At 48.7% G+C, this 22,613-nt stretch overlaps 1 protein-coding gene across 1 annotated transcript; it reads right to left on the reverse strand.

Annotated features, from left to right (window-relative positions):
* Positions 1–14,131: 14,131 nt before the first annotated feature.
* LOC141575690 (spermatogenesis-associated protein 31E1-like) lies at positions 14,132–21,851 on the reverse strand. The gene is made up of 2 exons (XM_074355556.1): positions 15,488–21,851; positions 14,132–14,332 (listed from the first exon to the last, which is right to left on the reverse strand). The coding sequence occupies exons 1-2, from the start codon at positions 19,592–19,594 to the stop codon at positions 14,132–14,134; spliced, it is 4,308 nt and encodes a 1,435-aa protein (XP_074211657.1). The 5' UTR covers positions 19,595–21,851.
* Between the last annotated feature and the right edge of the window lie 762 nt (positions 21,852–22,613).

Below are 22,613 nucleotides of genomic sequence, written 5' to 3' on the forward strand. Positions count from 1 at the left end.
ATCTGGCATCTGGTCCTTCTCAAGGGCAGTTTCTGCTGCTTGATTTTTTGCCCGAGTTTGTGTCGCACATTTCTGTTCCTTCGCGCTTCTCATAATGTTGTTGTTGAAAACTAAACGTTTTAGGTAATACATTATAGCTGCTCTGGCTACTGATTCCCTTCCCTGCTCTCTGGGTTTGTTGTTGCTTGCTTACTTGTTCTGTGAGTTGGCTGAGATACGTTTGTGAAGCCTGTTTCTTCCACAGCATGAAGCAGTGTGAAACCTCAGAGGGTGCATGAATGGAGCCGTGAAGCTTCTCGTATTGTCAGCTTGGCCATGGGGCTTCCATGTGTGTGCTTATTAGTACTATATTTTTTCTCATTTATTTTGAATGATGTAAAAAAAATTGGAAATACCAGTTTAGTTTTCTGATTTTTTAAAAATATTCTAAACACGTTCTTTTGTAAAAATAGCATTTTTTTTTAAGATCATGACTTTTAATGTCTGCTTTGCCATTTTGTCTGTGTAGGTACAACCAATTCTCAAGGGAGACCCTTAACCATTCTTGCTGCTGCAGTTTTCTGTCTTCTGTGCTCTGCCATCCTGTGCTCAGTCAGCGGAGTTGTCATTCTAAAGAACAGGTAGGATCTTTACCAGGGTCCTGTTGTATATAAGCAAGGCTGCTGGATGTGGGGACACGTGACTCAAGCTACTCAGCTCCAAGGTGCTGGTCCTGAGTGCAGAATGCTGCTCCTAACCCTTCTCGTGGCACTCAGGACCTCCCAGGACCGCCCCAACAACTTCTTTAGCCTTTCCCTCTAATTAGTCCTCATCTTCTACCTGTGTGGGCAGCTGCCCTGCCTCGTGGTGCCCTGAATGTCCTTGCCTCTGGGCTGTGCCGTTGCATTATGCTGCTGTAAATTCCTCCCTGCCTTCTGCTGCAGAATGACTGCTGCAGATTTTTCTCTAGAGCTTCCAGCCCAAACATCTTCTCTGTCCGTACTAGAGAAGCTTTGGTGACGCGTGTCGTCTAGGGAGGTTTGTTCACAGTCACAGTTATCACTGTGAACGACTGTGATTTCTTTAGGCTTCTGGTCATCCTCTCCTGTTTCCTTCCTGCTGCTTTTTATGTGTCAAGGACCCCGTCTGCGCCCGGCACGTCACTGTGGGGACGCTGCTGTGCCTTCCGCAGGGCTAGAGGTGGCAGTGCCGAGAAACGGGCCGACGGTAACTTTCTTCCCAGGGCAAGCACTGTGCTTTTTCCAAATACAACATCCTTTGTTTCTCATTAATTAAAACACGTGGAGTGTTTTATTCTTCATAAAAGACTCTGGGTCGTTACCGGCAATTATTTAATGTTTTTCAAAAATAAAAACAACATGGGAGTGGTATAGGGGTATCAAACAGCATCTTTTTCAAAAGAATAGCAAGAAACAGGTCACTGTGAGGCCTGGCTGTTTTGGGTGTAGATGTGGCAGCTTCTTTTTTTTTTTTTTTTTTTTTTGTGAAATCTGAAAACAGGTTTATACTGTAGATGAAAGGAGAAGGAACCTAGAGACACAGAATTGAACAGGTAAACCTGTGACTATTAAACACCTGCAGGCCGGATTGTGACCCGTTAGCTTATAGATCAAAGCTGGAGTCAGGCCATGAGCCTGCCTTCCTCAGGGTCACCTCAGAGACTGTTTCAAGTGTGCTGTGTTTTTGATGTTGGTGGAGAGGGCAGATGTACCGAGGAGGAGGGGCTAATTACATACTTTGTTAAAGCTACGTTTAGTGAAATTGAGATAAAAATCTCTCCAGGAGCTTTTTTCTTTATTAACCTGACCTGAAATAATTTTTTTCTCCAACTTTACCTGGGACATCTCAAAAGCCTGTGCCATTTTCTCCCTGCAAAATTTGTCTAAAAAGGATCCCGAAATAGTGCCGACTGTCCAGATGGAGGTGTTTTCTGTTTGCTCTTTGGGCGAAAAGTCTTCAAGCACTGTAAGCCTCACTAGCAATCTGGTGCCCGGTGTCTTAGGTAAAGGCGCAAAGGAGATAACGCACTTTAAAGATTCCCAGAGGTGATGTATTAGTCTGCGTGGGCTGCTGTAACAAGATACCACGTGCCGAGTGGCCTAAAGAACAGACGTCTTTCTCATGGTTCTGGAGCCTGGAGGTCTGGGATCAGGTGTTGGCAGTCTTAGTTCCTCAGGGGGGCCCTCTTCCTGGGTTGCAGATAGCTGCCTTCTCGCTGTGTCCTTACGCAGGGGGAGGAAGTGAGCGAGCACTAGTCTCTTGCAAGGGCACTAATCCTATCATGGGCCCCACCCTGATGACCTCATCTAAACTTAATGACCTCTTACAGGCCCAGCACCAAATAGCATCGCTTTTGGGGTTAGGGTTTCAACGTATGGATTTGGGGAATATGTAACCATTCAGTACGTAACGGGTGACCTCCCATATTTATCATTGGATTTTAAGATAAGATTTTAAGATAATTACAGAGCCCACCTCCCCAGCTTCTGTAGGCATGTGTGTCCCTGCGCACCTGGAGAGGGTTAACCACCTCTTTCTGAGAATCAGAGTTTAGTAGCCCTGGGATAATACGTGGCAGGCAGGACTCTCTGTCTCTCAGAGGCATTTTTTGGCATTTAATCAACATACCATGCAATTAATCCATTTCAAGTGTACAATTCAAAGGAGAAATCTCTTTGCAAGTGTTGTGGGAATGGCTACTCTGTTTTTTTTGGTTGTTGTTAATTGAGTGCAGTCAGTTGCCAATGTTGTGTCACTTTCTGGTGTACGTACAGCACAGCAGTTCAGCCATACGTACACATACATATATTCGTTTTCATATTAGAAGGCTATTCTTAAATGGAGTAAAAATGTGATAAAGGAGAACGTTTGGGGATCTTTCACACATAAAGAGAGTCGATTAGTGACAATGACACAAGTAGCTCAAAAGCAGCAGCAATTACGCTGTGAACTAGAAGCCTACGTTATTTTGTGAGAAATGCTTCACAGATAATTCTGAACAAATGCTGGCTGTTTTCTTCCTCGGTTTAAATACAAGTCTTGGCCACTTGCGTGCTTGTATTGTTTTGGATGGTTTCTTGTATTCAGTTCAATTCAAAATGGGGATATTTGCAGCAGGACAAGACGGGATAATTTCACTGTGGGGCTTGTGTTTGGCGAGGACACATGTACGATGAATGTCATGAGAGAAAGGGAGAAGCTTGGGGAAAGGTGGGGTGAAGGGGTTGGTTAAGCCCACCCCGACTCAGGCTCTGACAGGACAGCACCTGTGTTGAGTGTGGAGCTTCATAATGTAGATTCTAATCACCTCGTCTGTCTTTAGGCCGCAGGTGGGGGTGGTGACTGTCTCCTCGCCTGCACTCTGTGTGCCCTCACTACCTGTTGCCTCTGTACACGGACAGGCAGCTGCAATAATGAGGTGCAATAAATCAGGCACTGAGCTCATGGCAGGAGTTACAAATTATTCAAGACTTTCACACGGGAGCTTGGACAACTAAGAATATCTAGGTAATGCTGCAATCAATCACAGGGTAGAAAAACCGCCTCAGTCTGCCAAGCGAACTCAGAGAAGGCTGTCTCAGAACCTTGCCGGGTGACCTTGTGGTCAGTGAGAGCAGCGAAGTTCTGTCCATGAAAATCATAAAGTGACAGGATGCCATCCAGACGGCTGCTGCTCTTGGAGATTCTGAGTGCATCGCCCAGGCTTTCCCTCTTTTCTAGCAGGAACAGTGGTAATAAAATTCCCTTGGAAGCACGTTAGAAGTTTATTTTTGAGGTAGTCATCTCTTGTTCAACAGTAAGGGAAAGTCACTAGGCTGGAAATAGAGTCTGTCTGAGTTACAACAAAAGCAAAACACACTGTCTTTAATTAGGAGATTAAGAAAACCTCATTCCAGTGTCATCCTCTCTCTAGCCCTCTTGTCAAGGAAACAAAGCCTGCACGTTGTACTATAAAAATCACAGTTACTCATTGTTTTTTTCATGGTCATTTACCTTCAAGTGTCTAGAGGAGGGGATGCACTGAGAGGCGGGTCTCCATGAAAAGTGACTCGTTTATGTACGTTATTTCAGCTTGATTGTGTAGGATTTGTACTTTTAATGGAGGCCTTTAAAATTAATGTCGAATACAAAAAAGTGTTTTGTTAATCAGAAGTCTTCAAACGCTGGCCCTATTCCCAGGAATAATTTTGGAACAAGGAACACGCTTGTCCTTACCGTTATAATCCACTTTAGTAACTCACAAGTGAAGAATATCGTACTTCGCCTGTGAAGTAAAAAAAAAAGTGAAGTTATTAATGCAGGTGCTACATAAACATGTTTATTGGTAAAACTAGCATGTTTAGAGATTTCTGTATGAAATTGGGAATATTTACACTGTGACAACTGAGAAGTGAAAGGAAGGAATCTTTCAGATGTTGTGGAAGTTAGATATTTGGAGACCTAAGTGTTAAGATACTGTTGCTTGATGGCTGCACACACCCCTCTGTTTCCGGTACACACACCTCTGTGTGACACATGGCTTTCCTGTCTATTTTTTAAGAGGTAGAGTCTTTTATCCCATTTATTTACCTAGACTGGCCTCATGACAGGTTTTGGCCAAAAGAATGTGGAGTAAATGACATTTGTGACAATCTCTCCTAGCTTCCTCTTCTCCTGTAGAATGTAGTGTCTCTGTGAGGAAGCTGGGGATTGCCTCATGAAGGCTGAGACCACATGGGGCTGAGAGGAGACCTTTTTCCAGTTGAGCTCCTGCTGGATGAACCGGCTGGTTGAACAGCTGCATGAATAACTTCAGATGAGACAAGCAAAAGAGCTTTTCAGCTGAGCCTGGCCCCCCAAAATTGTGAGTAAACATAGTGCTGTTTTAGGCCAGTCACGTCTGGGATTCTTTGTTACACAGTGATAGATAACTAACACAATTACTCGAAATGCCAGCGCGCAGGGTTAAGTCTAGTAAAACGATGAAGAATTCATAATCTTGCTCTTTGTTTCTCTGAAAAGCCCTGTTTAACTGGCTTTCTGTTTTTGATCAACAGTTGTATGACACTACATAGTTATGAAAGGTCAGCGTTACTGACTTACAACTGGCTGTTCCTAAGGCATTTTATATCTTAGCCAGCTTCCCTATACAGCTCCTGTTACCTCCCCGTGTTTAATCACACCTGTCATTCCAGGCTGGCTTCCCCTCTTTACAGACTGAAAGTCTGAAGGGTCTGTCTGTCATTTGTCCATCTCTGAGTTCTCGGCACAGCACCTTCCCCATGTGCTGTTCAGTGGGCGATCATTGATTGACCGGGTACATCTTTGTTGTCCTTCTGCCGGGGTCTATGGTCTTTGCTGGCAGGCAACTCATTCTCTGACTCCAGGATCCAGATAACTCCCTGGTCCATGGCAGGTAATCAATACGTGCTCAGGATTGATTGATGCCTTTTGCTTATTTCTCTAATCTCTGTCAAGGGAAAGCAGAGGCAAGTTATATATAAAAATAAATGATTTTACTTTTGTGAGAGCCAAAAAAGTGCAGTGTGAATCTATCACCTTCAGTGAATTCCTGGCTCAGACATCTGCATGTTAAATGGTGAAGTAACAGGCAATGCTCAGCTACTTCTGCAGGGAGAAGGGAGCATCATTTCAGGAACAGGCAGTGCAAGCTCCCTTTTCCGATCTCCAGTTCATGCATGTATTTAACAGGGAAACATACAGTGCAAGCGGGCTCCATCACACGGAAGCGAGTTTCCTGCTTTTGCTGCCAGTGCCTGACAGTTCATGCTTTTCTTGACACTCAGTATCCCTTCTGTCCCTTACTAGAATGGGGGCTTTAAGAAGAGGACCTCCACTGTGATGGTGGCATGGACTGGAAGGATTCTGCTCTGAAAGTGAGCAGAAGCACTGCCAAGGAGTAGGGAAGAGCCGTCAGGGTTCTTGGGTTCTAGACATTGTCCTCTTGTGCTCAAAAAAAATCCATCAGGCCTTCTTGGATATTCCCTATTAGATTCTTTAAAGTGACAAAGCAGCTCTCTGTTTTGAGGAAGAAAGGAGTGTGATGATATGTGACCTACGGACTGCCCACAGATTCATTAAGGGTCATACAGTACATGCAGTTGAACCTTCAGGGCTGATGAAAAAGATGGTGGTGGTAGAAATTTAGAAAGGGTCTAGAAGGACATGCTCTCTACAAGGGGTTGCATGTTCTAGTGACCACCCAAAGAGCTGGGAGTCATGCAGATGATTCATGAGGATCAGGCCCGTGAAGGAGGGTCCTGGGAAACCAAGCCAGCTCTGAAGATGCAAAAGCATTTCTTTTACAAGGGAAGTGTGACCCTAGGGCTAAATGGAACACGTTTAGAGCTCACTTAGACTGAGATCCAGATGTTGGAATTAGGAAAATTACAAGTTTGCTGAATGTTCCTCTTTCAACATGTGCTGAGGGGGTAAACATCGTGTGCAGAGATTTTTGGAAAATATAATTTGATGACCCCAGCATGCAGGGAGTAGACCAGAATTCCTCATCTCACAGATGTTTGCTTTTGGCATATTAAAAACAGCCCTTCCAAACTTTATTTATTTAGTTTGTTCTCACCTTTTGGCTATTGTAAATAGTGTTGCTATTAACATTTATATAAAAGTTTTATTTACACACCTGTTTGGCGTATATACCTAGGAGTAGAACTGTAGTAATTCTAAGTTTAAATATTTTAGGAACCATCAGATTGTTTTCCATACTGACTGTGCCATTTTCCATTCTCACTAGCATCGGACAAAGGGTTTTGATTTCTCCACATCCTTGCCAACAGTTGATAGTTTTCATTGTTTTGATTCTATCCCTCTTAGTGGGTGGGAAGTGGTGCCTCATTATGGTTTTGGTTTGCATTTCCGCAATGAATAATGACGTGGAGCATCTTTCCATGTGCTTGTTGGCCATTTGTACGTCTTCTTTGGAGCAGTGTCCATTCAGGTGCTTCGCGCATCGCAGAGTTGAGTTGTGCATGGCTTGGTACCTCTGTCCGTGTCCTTTGTGAGTGGGACTGGGCAGCGCGTACTCTTGTCCTGGGCTCCTTTTGCATGGTGTTACGTCCGGGTGCTCGTCTGTGTGACTGCAGGTAGTGCTGGGGCGTCTATGCTAGCTGCTGTATCGTGTTCCCCTGCACACTCACAGTCCACTCTCTCTTTTGCTTTTGATGGGCAGTTCGTAGTGCCCAGCTCTTGGCTGTTCCACATCACACCACAGTAACGCTTCTATCTCGTCTCACGGTGAGCATTGCTATACATGTCTGTTGGTGCTGGCGGCTGTGGAAGGATTGACTGGCAGCAGTTTAAACCACACAGCAGTTAGTCTGAGTGATCTGGAGCCTTGGACACAGCTGTTCTCCTGGGTTATTATTTCTAAGAGTAGTTTCCTTAAGGAACGGACTTAGAACGTGTGTTGGCAAGCACCTTTCTCCAGCTGACAGTGTGTTGATGCGTAGCTGTCTGCACCTCCAGGTTATAGGGTTTCTTTTTTTTTTTAATAGGAGTATTGTTGATTTTCAATATTAATTAGTTTCATGTGTACAATATTGTGATTCAGTAGTTTTATAAGATTATACTCCATTTAAAGTTGTTATTATATAATTTTGGCTATATTCCGTGTGCTGTACAACATATCCTTGTAGCTTATTTATTTTACACATAGCAGTTTGTCTCTTAATCCCCTGCCCCATCTTGCCCCTCTCCCCTTCTCTCCCCCCACTGGTAACCACCTGTTTATTCTCTATATCTGTGTCTATTTCTGTTTTGTTATGTTCACCATTTGCTTAACTTTTTAAGATCTCACATACAAGTGATAACATACAGTATCTGTCTTTCTCTGACTTACTTTATTAAGCATAATATCCTTCGGTTTCGTCTATGTTGTTGTCAGTGGCAAAATGTTCTTTTTAACGACTGAGTAGTATTCCACTGTGTAAATAAACCACACCTTCTTTATCTAGTCATCTATTGATGGACACTTAGGTTGCTTCCATATCTTAGCTGTTGTAAATAGTGCTGCATGAACATTGGGGTGCGTGTATCTTTTTGAATTAGTGTTTTTGATTTCTTTGAAGATATACCCAGCAGCAGAATTACTAGATACCTGGTAGCTCCATTTTTAGTTTTTTTTAAAGAACCTCATACTGTTCTCTATTGTGCCTCCACTAATTTACACTCCCACCAACAGTGTATTAGAGTTTCCTTTTCTCCACATCCTCACCAGCCAGGTAACAGGGTTTCTTAAGGCCAGAAACAAATTCTGACTTTCCTTTGTTCCTCTGTTACAAACTGGATTGTTCCTCCTGTAGAGTTAAAAGATGCAGCAGAGGCTTATGGACTAGATAATTATGGAGTATTAATAAAAATAAAAGCTCTGCCCTCAATAAATACCTAAAGACTTGCTGAGATGGTGTTTCCTTCCTTTTCTGCTTGTCCCGAGGACTGTTGACTCTGTAATTTCCTACACGCCTGTGTGGACTGTCTTACGTGCCGCTAACCGGCACCTTTAACCCCAGCTCCAGGGGGAGATCAGAGTGCAGACTCCCTGCACTCCCCTCCCAGGCACGCCTTTACACGGACGCTACACATTTGTGTCTATGGTTCTGTAGCACTTTGAAGACACCTCATTAGCTATCTCGTAGCATCTCGGTAGCAGCCAAAATCCTTAAGGAACACACCTGTGAACAAGTTTAATCTAGAACTGGTTGGTGTTGTTACTCATTGCAAAGAGGGAGGACGAACACTACGGGGAAACCCAGATGCCTCAGCAGGAGGGTGTTAGAACACAGCTACACAGGGCTTGGGCTTTGACTGGGGGGTTGGGGGCGGGCCTGACAGGGATGGCTCACTTTAGATGGGATGCTGAAAGCCAGGGCAATTGTGTGATTCGTCTCTCGATAAATCTTACCTGTAGGAGGGAGGATTATAGCCAGAATAGAGCCACTACTGGAAACAAAGTAGATGTCGCTCATTTTAACCAAGAGAATAGAGTGTGTGGCGTTTTGGGGTGGGGCTGTGGCACAGTGACCTGTTTTCTGTACTTAGAATGCAGCTATGAATTGCCTTCAGCTTGTCTCACTTTATCACGGTCTCAGAGTAGTCTTGCTTTGCACTGGTGTTCTGTGATATCTCTTGACGTTTATGTCCAGGCTCACTTCTGGGTATCAGCAGGGCTGCTTTTATTTTGTTTTTGTTTTTCCCCTCTCACAATAAAAAAGAAGTATGGCAGAGACTTTCATTTTCTATTGGAAGGCATCATTGTAGAATTTTAGAAATCTGAAGAAATATAGATCTTCTAGCCAAACCCACTCAATGTATGAAGGAGAAACAGATGAACAGAGTAAGTGTGCATTGTTAGCTCAAATGTATTTTCTAAGATTTTCTTAATCCCCTACTCCCAAATTTTATATTTGTGAAATCCTGATATAGTAAAAATTCATAAATGTTAAAACCACCCGTAAGACTTCAGTTCACCCATCCTTTAAACAATGCCCCAGCCTGGGCCTGCAGACTCCTTCTGCTTAGGGTTTAAGCCTCTATCAGCACCTCTCCCCAGCTCTGTTCAGTAGGAAACCAGTGAAGTGATAACAGAGTGGAATGAAATAAAACAAAGAAAACATCCACAAAAATTGTATATAAAGTCTGGTCATAATTTGAATATGATATGTTTTAATAAATAAGAATTTAACCACTGCTAAATTATCCATATGCTGACTAAGGGCAAAAAAATGTTACCCTAATGAAAAGAACGTAGACATGATAGCCCATGAAACCTAGTGGGATAAAATTAAAAAACAGAGCACTTCTCTGGGGCTATCAGGCAACACCTTGTTCAGGCCTGTGATGTGCAGTATTTACTCATGTTACCATTCCTTTGTGTACTGATAGATCATGTCATGTCACATCATGCATTGTATCGTGGATCATATATAGCATATCATACAGCACATCATATACAGTATCATGAACTGTTTCATTTGATGGTCATACATCTGAGAGCAAGTTGCATGATTTTCACACTTTCACTCAGTCTTCACTGACCCAGCTTCAGCTTGACAAGCACAGCTGACCTCCCACTGCGCCCTCCCCAAGATCGGAGTGTGTGAGCTAATGACAGCCCTACTGAAGGTCACTGGGTAACGCAGACAGTGTGCAAGGATCGACCAGTCGACTCTTCATTTAGTCTGTTCTCTACGTCTACTGATACGTCCAAGTGATTGATTTCTGCATCAGAACTCAAATACTTCTCCTTCTCAACTTGCCCTTCACACATCATCGTCCAACGGCAAGTGCTGACAGCTAGATGCTGCCTTCGCTAAAGCTTGTTTATTGACCACACTCCCCTCCTCTCAGCTTCCGGCCCCTGCGCTGGGAGACAGTGTTTCCCATCTGCCCACGCTAAGGCTGGATCACGGCGGTTGCGTGGCCTGCTGGCTGGGGCTCCTTCTCAGCATGCCAGTTTGTGAGCATGATCAATGGTGTGCACCCTGGGAATATTGATCGGATGTTTAAGTTTGTCCAATATTTTCACTCCCCTGCTTCCTAGTCAAGTCACTATATCCACAAATTTAACTTAATGAGTCCATTTTTCTTTTCTTTCTCCAGAACTGTTTACCTGGTCCAAAACATCTCCCAGTGGATTTTCCATATATAAAACCTGTTTTTTTTTAAATTAGTAAATAAAACTACTGCCTCCAAATTTTGTCTTGAAAGCAGCAGGATACTTCCAACAATCTCATGTAAATGCAAACCACTGCATTTATTTCTTAATTGAAGTACAGTCAGTTACAATGTGTCAATTTCTGGTGTACAGCACAGTGTCCCGGTAATGCATATACATACATGTATTTGTTTTCATATTTTTTGTTGAAGATTATTACAAGATATTGAACATTGTTCCCTGTGCTATACAGAAGAAACTTTTAAAATATATTTTTATGTATAGTGGCTAACATTTGTTAGTCTCAAACCCCCAAATTTATCCCTTCCCACCCCTTTTCCCCAGTAACCATAAGATTGTTTACTATATCTGTGAGTCTGTTTCTGTTTTGTAGATGAGTTCATAGTGTCCGTTTTTTTTTTTTTTAAATATTCCACATATGAGTGATATCATAGGGTATTTTTCTTTGTGGCTTACTTCATTTAGAATGACGATCTCCAGGTCCATCCATGTGCTGCAAATGGCATTATTTTATTCTTTTTTATGGCTGAATAGTATTCCATTGTATAAATGTACCACATGATCCAGCAATCCCACTTCTGGCTATATATCTGGAGGGAACTCTAATTCAGAAAGATAATGCACCCCAGTGTTCATAGCAGCACTATATACAATAGCCAAGACATGGAGGCAACCTAAATGTCCATTGACAGATGACTGGATAAAGAAGTTGCAGTATATTTATACAATGCAATGCTACTCAGCCATAAAATAGAATTTAGTTTTATTTTGAAAACATGATAGAAATACTGGCGTAAACGTCTAAAAAAGAAAGTACCACTTTCATGATTGTGAGATGTTGTAGAGCATCTATAGGGAAGTGAGCTACTTAGTTAGTAAATAACTGGACATCAGAGGACGTCCGTGGTCACTTTGCATTGCTCCGTGGTTCAGGAACGTAAGAGAGCAAATTTCAAAAAATTAATAGCTATTTTTGTAAAATACTTTATAGCCTGAATATACTTTTTCTTAATTTAAAAAAAGAATCAGAATATACATGTCTATATATGTGTAAATGAATTGCCTTGCTGTGCACCTGAAACTAACATTGCAAGTCAACTGCACTCCAGTAAAAAGTAAAATAACAAACACGCCCACAGAGCCCTCGCGTCAGCTCCGTCGTCTCTTCTGAAGGAGCCCGGACACCGCTGCCCCAGAGAGTGGCCTCAGAGACGTAACCAGACGTTTCCTTGACGTCTGTTCACAGTCTAGGTGTTACCACATCAAGGGCAACAGACATTTTACGACCAATGAGGAACATGTAGTCTCAACTAAGTGCACAATTTGGGAAGCATTAGGCAAACAATGGGACCTCTATTATTATTATAATAGAAATTCTGATTAAATATATGCTTTTTAAAAACAGGTGTTAAAATGCCAATTCCCACGTAATTTGAGGTAATACATATTTCAAGCACCAATTAAGCAATGTATTTCCTAAAACTTCAAAATTCTTTTAAGCAGCATATCCGTTTTGTAGCCCTGTAATAATAAATACATAATAAATATGAATTTCCCAAGTGTTGGAAAATGTGCATTTCTTAGAATTGTGTAATATGTGACTCCTTCTAAATGTTCAGAAGTGTAAGCTATCATTGCTGAGCATTACGGTTTTTTTCATATTCTAGAGACATGTAGACAAGCGTCTGGCTGCACTGCCACATTTGAAAAGGAGAAAAATAAACGTCATTTAATATTAAGCAGTAAGTACAAGTATGCTAGAGGATGTAGCAGAAATATTGCAAAAATCTGTCTCATTTGTGAGAAAGCCTCATGTGTTGGACAATTGCATCACTTAGAAGTAGAGCAAACCTCTCAAGTCTGGCACCAGCTGTTCTGCGCAGTGAGAACGTGCTGCCTGCACGGCTGGCGAGCAGGCGGCAGGTGCCTCTCAGCTGCTTCCTTCCGCCCTGGATCCCACTTGCTGTGGGCCTCCCTCCGTCAGGCCTCCAAAGGGAAGAAGTCACTCGGAGTGCAGGGACTTGTTCGCAACAAAATTAAAAAATGGGAGCCCCTGATGCCGTTTGACTGGCAGTCCCTGGGGCTGGGGAGACGCTTTCCCTCATGGGAGGCGGGCAGAGTTTTACTCCTTTTCAGAGTTTGTCATTCTTTAAACTGTGAGTCAGAGCTCGAGCTGATGAAACCCTGTGACAGGTTTTGCAGGTTTCCATGCGGAAGAGCAGCGGTTTCTGGGGAAGGCTGCTGTGGGAGATGCCTGTGTGAGGCCGGCGTGGTCTGCGGGAGGGCTCTGTGTGCGGACCCTCGTTTCTGCTGTGGTCGGCTTACGACGTTGTGTTCATTTCTGGTATGTAGCATAGTGATTCGGTTACACGTACATACGTACATGCATATGTGTGTGCCTTTTCATGTTCTTTTTCACTATAGGCCATTTCAAGGTATTGAATATATATAGTTCTATGTGTTATACAGTAGGACTGTGTTATTTATCTATTTTATATATAGTAGTTTGTATCTGCAAATCCTGAACTGAGGGGGGGTCTCTGTGTGGGTCTCTGTTGGAGGTCTCTGTGTGGGGACTCCTAGCGCGGGGCCTCCACTGCTGGCCTTACCGCACCTCACGCAGGTCAAGGGCAGAGGGACTTGCCCCTTCCTGTTCCTTGCTGTTCTAACGGTGTCCCCTCCATGTGGCTTCTCCCTGCAGGAGCCTTGGGGTCCCCCCACACCAGCACTCACCTGTCGGTGGCCCTGAGAGGATGCAGCGGCAGCCAGGCTCAGGGTCCCCACTCTGTTCCCTCCTCCCCTGAGCTCCCAAGGGTGGTCTGTTGGCCCGAGTCCCAGTCCCTCCCACAGGTCCTGAGCCCACCCTGCAGGATGGGGCCCGAGGCAGGACCTGGCTCCAGAGAGAAACTGCAGGCCTGTGCCTGCTCGCGCCTCCGCCCCGGGTCCCAGTCCCATGAGTAGGGGTCTTGACGGGCGTGGGGGCAGGGCCATCCCTGCTGTCACCTGGATGAGGGGCCCCTCCTGGAGCAGGACTGGCCGTGGTGGGAGTGACTGTGACACGAAGCACCGATCGCTCTAGAGCATTGCTCCCCCTCTCCCAGCTTCCGTGTGGCCGGGCCGGGGAGGAAAGCCGGACGGCACCCCAGTCGCCACAGGTCACGTCCGCCCGCTGTGTGACAGGTCCTGTCTGCTGGCCTCTTCCCGCTCCGGGCTCTGGGTCAGCAAGGCTGAGAGCCAGGTGAGACTTGCTAGGACCCCGGGACAGTCTCCGGGCCATTTAAGTCCCGTCTGTCCCCTGGGAGCCTCCTTGGGCCCCGTGTGTAGGTGAAGGCCGCAGACCGCCAGTCTGTCCCGAGCTCCCTGTCCTGTGAAAGCTTATTACACACTCTGGAGAAGTGAACCTTCTTGCTGGAGGCTTTGCTGCCTCTGTGAGCCTGGCCCTCAGAGCAGGAACTGCAGGTGGCTGCCCTCTGGGCTCGGGGAGCTGGAGGAGGGTGGACACTCCGGGGTGAGCCCCCGGGCCCCATCTTCTCCCCTCTGGGCCTGTAGATGGTGGTGGGATGCGGGCGCCCTGTGCCACCTGCCTCCTCCCCATGAGCCCCCGCTGGGTGCCCAGTGTCCCACCGTCAGACGGTGAGGTGACTGCACAGAGTCACAGCCCAGGGGGTGAGGTGGGCACTGTGGGCAGGGCTGCCCCCTCCTCTGGGGCAGGCTGGACAGGCCCTCGGAGGTTTTGGGGCTCCCGCCGCACACGCCCAGAGCTGGGGGAGCTGCGCTCCAGATCTCGAGAAAGGCGGTGGGGGGGGCCACTCCCGGCCCATCTCAACCCAGCTTCACGGGGAGGGGAGGGCTCAGGGCAGGTGTCACCTCTTCCCACCAAGACGTGGTGGGGGTGGGGGGCAAGGTTTCTCCCAGTTCTGGATGCGGGGCCAGCACTGCCCCTGACCCCCTTCCTTAATCTGCCATGTGAACTTGTCTCTGACACTTTCTGGAGACTGAGGGGAATTTCAGCCTCTGCAAACCCCTCCCCTCCAGCCGCACAAGTTCAAGGTAGAGAGCACGTGGGGGGGAGTAAGGCTGAGCCAGATCGTGGGAGAGGGGAGGTCTTTAGGCTTTGTTCTCCGTGACAGGCCCTGGATGCTTTCATTTGTTTCTGTAATGCTGGTATTGCGGGACTTAAAGGAGCAACTGGGGTGAGGGTGAGAATTCCACGCTGGGGTCAACCTCCCTCCATGGCCCCGTTGTCCCTTCTGGAAGCCAAAGCAAGCACTTGGCTTCCCTTCCCTTCTCCCCAGCAGGACACAGACAGACGCCACACCTGTCATGGGAAAAAAATATGTATTTGGGGGGAACAATAAAAGTTGTGGTTGGAAGGAGCCATCAGCACACAGAGGATGTGCTAACATGGTAAGGAACAGATTTTCTCTGAATGTACTTAATATTTTCTTGGGCAAAATCTGTCCTACCAGGAAAGAAATGAGGATCATGTTTTGATAGACAAGAAGGAGCACATTTCTGAGGACAGCACTTTGGGTTATGGGGCAGGTGGCCTGAGGCACCTGCCACCCTTGGTCCATGCTGGCAAGGTCTGCCTGGCTCCCTGAGAGGGAAGGCACCCTTGCCACCCCAGTCTCTGGTCTGCCTGGTCTTGTCAAGATAGCTGTGGTCCTTGTGGCTGGCTTGGTGACTGGAGTCCATATCTCTCCTTACTCTTCTCTGTTCTGAGGAGCAGAGAACCCCGTTGTAGTGGGAATGTCCACCTCCTTGGACCTGGACTGGTTCTTTGTGCTGACTTACCTCCAAGGCATGGAGTCCCAATTTGTCCACCAGGATCTGTCCAACAGCTGTGGCGATTGTCCGAGCATCAACAGTCGCGCTGTTCGTAACAAATCTGCCTTTGTTGGGCTCCTGGCGCTGAGCAGTGTTTGACGCAGGCTTGCTTTTTTGAAGGAAAACTTCCTTTTCTTTGCCTTTTTTCTTGGGAGTAAGGCACTGAAGATAGTGCCTCATCCTTTTACTGAAGTGGCCTTCTGGTGAGACGTGCCCCTTCCCTGGCTGGAGGTGTTTACTGCCGAGGGACTCCCCAGCTCCCCTGGCCAGGGGAGGAAGGCTCCGCCCACTGGCTTGGGGAGCTCTCAGGCCTGAAAACCTTTCTTCGTGCTCTCCCAGTTTGCTTCTCCAGTCCTCCTCCTCAGCTGGGGCAGGCACCTCACTCTGGGCCTCTGCTTCTTCGTCCTCTTCTGGTTGGAGCCTCTTAAAGGCCCTCCAGTCCTCATCTTCCCCTGGTCTAAGCCTTGCACAGACTTCTCCCTCATCAGACGAGGCCATCTGGCCCCTACACAGGTCCTTAACTTCTGGTTTCCTGGGTCCCTGTGGCCCCTGGATGCTCTTCGGTTCTTCGTGCTCTCCTGGTTGGAGTCTCCTACTAGAGCCCCTCCGCTCATCAGCTGGGGCAAGCACCTCACTCTGGTTCTCTGCTTCTTCATCCTCTTCTGGTTGGAGCCTCTTAAAGGCCCTCCAGTCCTCATCTTCCCCTGTTCTGAGCCGTGCACAGACCTCTCCCTCATCAGACGAGGCAATGTGGCCCTTACATGGGTCCTTAACTTTCGGTTTCCTGGGTTCCTGCTGTCCCTGGATGCTCTTTGACTTTTCCTCCTTTCCTGGTTGGAGTCTCCTAATGGCCCTCCACTCGTTAGTTGGAGCAGGCATCTCACTTTGGTTCTTATATGGGTCTCTAAGTTTGGGTTTTCTGGATTTTTGCTGTCCCTGGCTACCCTGTCCACTTGTTTTGAGGCCATATAGCGCCTGGAAAGCTGGTGCCTCCCCACTAGCATGTGCCCCTAGGGGACTGGACGGGAACCTACAAGAAGCCAAGATGTCTGCCACAAGGAGCACATCAGTGTGAGGGCCCTGAAGGAGCACTTTAGAAGCAGAGTCTTGGAGGAGCATGCCGGTGGCATGGTCCTGAAGGAGGTTATCAGTGTGAGGATCTTGACGGAGATCACCAGTGGCATGGCCTTGAGGCTGATTCTTTGATTTGACTTTGCTTCTGAGCTCAAACTCACTCGCCTGTGTTTTAAGGTGTGGCTTCTTTGGATCTTGGGCAGCTGACTTTGTTGGTGGTGACAAACTCTTACAAGTGGCTGGAAACCCTGATCTCCTCCGATCCACGTCAGAGGTTTGGGATTTGGCCAGCACGCTGGGTCCCGATGTGACTTCCCAAGCAGGATCCTCCTCCCCCTGCGCTGCCTCCAAGGCCTGTCTGGCCCTTGAAGATTGGGACTGTAAGTCCCTCTCCAGGATGCAGGCACTCTGGCAGGGATCTCGTGAGGCCCGACCCCAACTCTCTCCCCTTGGCTTATTCCTGGTCACTGTTGAGCTTGAGCTGGCCTCTGTGTTGCTTTCCTTGGCTGCCAGGGCAGTCCCCCTCTGCCAGGTTCTGCCCATGGGGCTGCGTGTGAGTGTCTGAGAAGGTGGCCCGCCCTCCTGACGAGGGGCCTCGAAGGGCGCCTGGCTGTCCCTAGGTGGGATCTTCCCCAGGGGCCTCTCAGTCTCCCTGCACACAGGGGAGGGGGCAGGGAGGGGACTCATCAGGGTGAGACGTGACTCTCCTGTTGTCACTTTCTCTCCCAGATGGGGCTGAGGTTTTCCCAGAAGTGTGGCAAAGCTGTCTTTCGGGTGTGCCCCAGACTGCCAGGTGGCTGAGGGGGCAAAGGTGGACCTTGGGAGGGACAAGGGTTGAGCCTCATATAGCTTAAGGTTAATGGGCTCAAAGTCCTGGGGAGGCAGGCCCCACCTGTGCCTTACTCGGTATCTTATGATATGTGCTTCTAGCATCTGTTGAATGCTTGGACTGAGGAAGGAAAGCTCATGGAAGGTGTTTACACAGGGTTTCCGGTGCTTCAAGAATGCACGGTTTCTCATTTCCTTGTGAATGTGGGACTCAGAAGAACCATGGCTGGCCACAAGCCAGGACTGGCGCATGCTCACAGGAATCAAACCCTGGTTAATCTGCCCCAACTTCCTGCCCAAATGGGCTCTCAAGACTTTTTCTAGGTGTCTTTTATCTGGGCCCCTGGATAAGTAACGTCCTATATTACTCTTCAAAGGCCTCATCAAGCATCTTTCTGACTCCTTTGCAGAGCTAATTTCTAGAAACTGCACAGGGAATCTGGCCCTGGAGCGATCTTTCGAGATCCTCCTCAGACACGGCTTTAGACCTTTGCTGAAGTCCTTTTCTGGTTGGAACTCTGTTTGACTCTGCCTGTGGGATCCTCTGTGGCACCTGGACCCTGTCTTGTGTGGTTTCAGGCTTTTGCCCACAAATGTAGGGGGCCGCCAGGGTTCCTGCTTGCCCTGTGTCTGGTAAGTCCCTGAGAACTGGCCCTGAGGTGAATTCAGTTCCAGAGTCAGTTGGATCCTGCAGGGCAGGCGACTCCGGAGTTGATCTTTGTTGAGCCTCTTTTGAAGATGTTGATTCTGGAGATTAGGGCTGATTAAGCCCCCGTGAAGAAAGGAGACTGACCTCTGGGCCGGGGAGGCCCCCCTCTCCAGGGGAAGGCTGGGAATGAAGACCTCCTGAGATCTTCTGACGGCTGAGGGTGGAGGCCTCCCGCTTTGCTGCTGCTGCTGCAGCTGCAGGTGGCATTCCCGATGCTGAGTTTCAGGTGGGATAAAAGATTGTGCCTGTTTCTGGAATGTAGGGCAAGATGGCCCATAGGTCCTCATCTGGGGTGAAGAAGAAGGTTCGAATAGGAGAGAAATTGGAAGGTAGGACTGGGCCTGGATCTCAGCCCGAGGAGCCAGGGGTGGGGGCTGGGACTGAGGCAAGTTTTGAGTGAAAAGCTGGGATTGGGTCCCCAGGCCGGGCAAGAGTGGGGCCTGAGAAAGACTTAAAGGTATACTGGGTTGAATGGAAACGGGAAAGCCATTAGACACTCCGTTGAATAAAACAGAGGGTGCCTTCAGTTGAGAAGAACTAGGAACAAGGGCTGAAGCCACCAGGGACTCACTGTGCAAAGAGGGGAGGCCCCAGAAGAGCTGGCTGTATTTCTGCTCTAAGTGGTCCCTCAGGACCTCAGGGCGTGAGAGTTGCTGAGGACCCGACAGCTGCTCTGGTTTGTCTTTCATGTTCCAGAAAGACTGAGGGGCCGTGGTGTTCTGCTCCTCGCCCCCTGACCACCACGTACTCCCTAGAGAGTTCAGATGGTAGTCAGAGCTCACTTGTTCTGCGAATGACCCACCCTTTTCTTTTTCCTTCCAAGTCTTAAGTTTTACTCTCTTGGCAATTAGCATCTCCAGTAGCTTCTGGACGTCCGGGTTGACAAATGAGGGGCTACCAATCTCTACCTGCTTATTTGTGGGGTCTCCCCAGAACGGGGCCTTTGCTGGGTGGTGCTCTTGCTGGAACTTTGATGAGGTGGGAAAGAACAAGGCCTTGGTGGTCTCCCAGCAGCAGGAGAGGAACGAAATGGGGCAGCTTATGCACCCAAGACTCCGGACGGCTGGGACGGTAGATGACAAAAAGGAGTTACGGGAGCTCTTTGGGATGGTATCCAGTGGGGTCGTCTTCAAATCGGACTGGTCTTGAGGGTCTGCTGACAGAGTGGAGACCAGAGGTGGAGGCCCCTGGGTCAGAGGAGCAGGGGAAGCCAACAGGGTCATGGCAGGAGCAGCCTCTTTTGCAGACTCCCTGCACGGCTGCTGGGCTCCAGCAAGCTCTGCTTTGCACACCTTGTCAGGGGGCTCTTGGTGGGATTGCTGATGAGAGCCGCCCTTGTCAGGGGACCTCCCCAGGTGGCTGCGGGAGACAGGAGGCACAAGCTGCAGCCAGGAGCTGGCAGGCCCAGGACACCCCCAGGTGGGGGTGGGCGTCTGCGGCCCATGGCCCTCCATGGCCCCCATGCTGACTTCACAATGCTCCTGCTGTCCCTCCCTCCCCCAGGGCTTTAGCCATCCCCTATCCCCAGGGCTCCCCCTCCCAGGTCAGCCCCAAGCTGCCTGCAGCCCTGGGGTCACCCCACAGGCTCCGGGAGGAAGGAGAACACGGGAGAGGAGAGGAAATTACCTTTGCAGAAGTAAAACCAGGTCCCGAACCTCTTCCAGCTCCTCCTGACAGTCCCTGCAAGCTGGAAATCAGGAGGCTGGGTCGCGGGGTGAAGGTGGGAGCCTAGGGGCCTCGCAGGAGGCCGAGTGCCGTGTCCCTCTCTAGGGGACATCACTGGGAGGCTGGAGCCCAAGCACCAGCACCCAGGGCTGCCTGGTCCCTGACAGTGATGGAGATAGCTCACGAATGGTTTTATCGTTTACAAAGCGCTTCCACATCCATCCCCCCCGCTGCCCTGACAACTGCCTGTGGGGGCTACAGGGCAGGGGTCACCTCACGGAGGAATCTGAGCAAAGTTTAACAGCACAGTTACACTTGGAGGTCCCACCTCCCCGCCCAGGCCCCGCTGGTCCCCTGCGGCCCGCACGCCCGCGGCCCACACCCCTTCCCAGGCCCCTCACAGCTTCGTTCTGAGCGCGGAATCTGGAAAGTATCTGGGTTCTGCTCTCCTTCCAGGAGCCGCCCTGAGGGTTCGGTTTCTGAGGGACAGACTCTGTCGCGGGCGTCCTCGTCCTCGGAGACCGCGGAGCTGGGTCCTCAGGGCCCGGGGGTGGGGGCTGACTGTCGGGCACACGGGGCTGAACAGAGCTTACCTTTCAGAGCTCCGTTTTTCTTCCGACTCCTGCCCCTGCCCTTCGGCGGATGCTGAGAGACAAGGGGGAACAAGGGGCTGGGGCCCGGCTCTCACCCTGCCCTCTCCCGACAGGCGTCAGACCCGCGTCCACGCACAGCACAGCTTTCTGCATCTAACGGGGCTCTGTGGGTTTTCTCCCCTTTCACTCTCTTTTAAAGTGGATAAAAGTACTTTCTGTTTTCCTTCACTGGAGAACGTGAAGAAGAAGGATTTTCTACGCGAGGCCCACCCTGGATTTCTTCCGTCACTGCTCCTCTGCTCAGGAAACACGCACTCAGACCTGCAGGTGCGTCTGGGCTCCGTCAGGTGGGCCCTGCTTCCCGAGGCCAGGGCCCCCCTGCAGCCCCAGTCGGAGGCTCTGGGGGCCTCAGCACTGCCCTCAGATCAGCCCTGACCAGGGAGAGTCTTGTCCCAGCCACCTGTTCACGGCCCGTGAGCCGGGGCTCAGGGGCCTGACCTCTGGCTGAGGCTGAACTCCCAGCATCCAGCCCTCGGCCACCGGTCACTGCGTTTGGGACTCGCCCTGGAACCCTCTACCCTCCCTGGACGACTGGCCTGAGCTCTCTGGCTGGAAATCCCGGTGCCCAGTCCAGCCCCTGCCCAGCCCGGCTGGTCCCTGAGGGCTGCTATTCTGTTCTTCCCCGAGAATAGGTGTCCTAGCCTTTCCCACCTCAGGAGGCGCTCTCCTCGACTCAGAAAAGTGGAAATAATGATAGGAAAAAGGAGGGATAATCAGGTGCTTTTGGGTCCGAGCCAAGCGTTCCTTACCTTCCTGAAGCTTCCATGCTTCCTAGGAGGTGGTGTGGGTGGACCACCCTGGAGGTAGGAGATTATTAGGAAGAAGAGCCCCAGTCCGCACAGGGCGCCCAAGATGATGTCGGCCATCCAGTAAGTGCAGCTGGAGCTCTTCCAAGAGGCTTGAACGCCTTCTGGAGGGAAGAGCGAATTCTGCATCTCTTTCCTCTGAAAAGCCTTAGCACTAAAACGCACTGTTACCCTCAGGCAGGTGAGCACTGAGAGTGACTGGGGAGCTGGGGCCCCACGCTTCACATCACAGAGCCGTGGCCATGTCACAAAGGGCTCCTGGGGGAGGGGGAGGGGACAGAAGAGGGGGAAGCTGGGCCACAGTCTCCCCGCCTCCCTGCCCCGCAGCTCTGTGCCTTCACCCTCATGGACCTTCTAGGCCTGAGTCAATTTTCTGTTCCTTTCTCCTGGAAGCCAGCTATTCCCTGGTTCCTCGGATCTCTGGGAGAGCTTGGCCTGAGCCCACCAATGTCACAGCCTTTGAAAGTCTGAAATTCTTCCAGGGGTTTGGCTATTTCCCAGGGGTTTACACTCTCCTCCTCTCCCCTGTCCACGATTCCACTGTTTTTCCACCTCACATGTTTACACTTACGGTGCACTTCCTCAGCAAATTTCAGTTAGACAGCCCAGTGTTAGCAACTCTAGTCACGTTGTACGTCAGATCCCGAGACCGTCTTACCGTAGCAGCTGGTGCCCTAGTACCAGCCTCTTTTGTTTCCCCCAGCCCCGGTCCCTGGCAGCCACTTCTCTGTTTCTGTGAGTTTGACTTTCTGGGGAGTCGGTTCCACATACAGCTGGTAACAGGCAGTGTTTGTCTTTCTCTGTCTGTCTTATTCCACGTAGCACGATGTCCTCTAGATTCATCTATTTGTTGCAAATCTCAACTCCGTTTTTCCTATATCATGAGTGTTTTACTTTCATTAGCCCAGATGAAACTTATACTTAATTAGTTTTGAATTCTGAATTTGTCATTGTTTCTGTCAACTTTTGTCATTTTCACTCAGAATAATTGACACAAAGATTCAAAGTAATGATTTACTATTTAAAATTGACAAAACTGAGTATAATAAAAAGATAAATAATTAAACCTCCAAATGACATGTTTTATGTCAGTAGCATTCTACTTCTGAACTTAGAAAAGCTTAGAACAAAGACTTACGGGATGTGCTGTATACATGTGTGCGTGCGTGCGTGCACGCGCGCGCGTGCCCCCGCACGCACACACACACACATGCCCACACATACACACGCATTTTGGCAGATCAGTGCAGTATTTTTCAAATCCCAAAATTAAGTATGTCATTATCTTTAAATCTTTTGTGTATTGTCTTGATCAGATCGCTTCTTATTGTGCCCAAAATAGACAGTCTCCGTTCTGC

The sequence above is a fragment of the Camelus bactrianus genome, chromosome 31, assembly GCF_048773025.1.
Source record: "Camelus bactrianus isolate YW-2024 breed Bactrian camel chromosome 31, ASM4877302v1, whole genome shotgun sequence".
Taxonomy (NCBI): Eukaryota; Metazoa; Chordata; class Mammalia; order Artiodactyla; family Camelidae; genus Camelus; species Camelus bactrianus.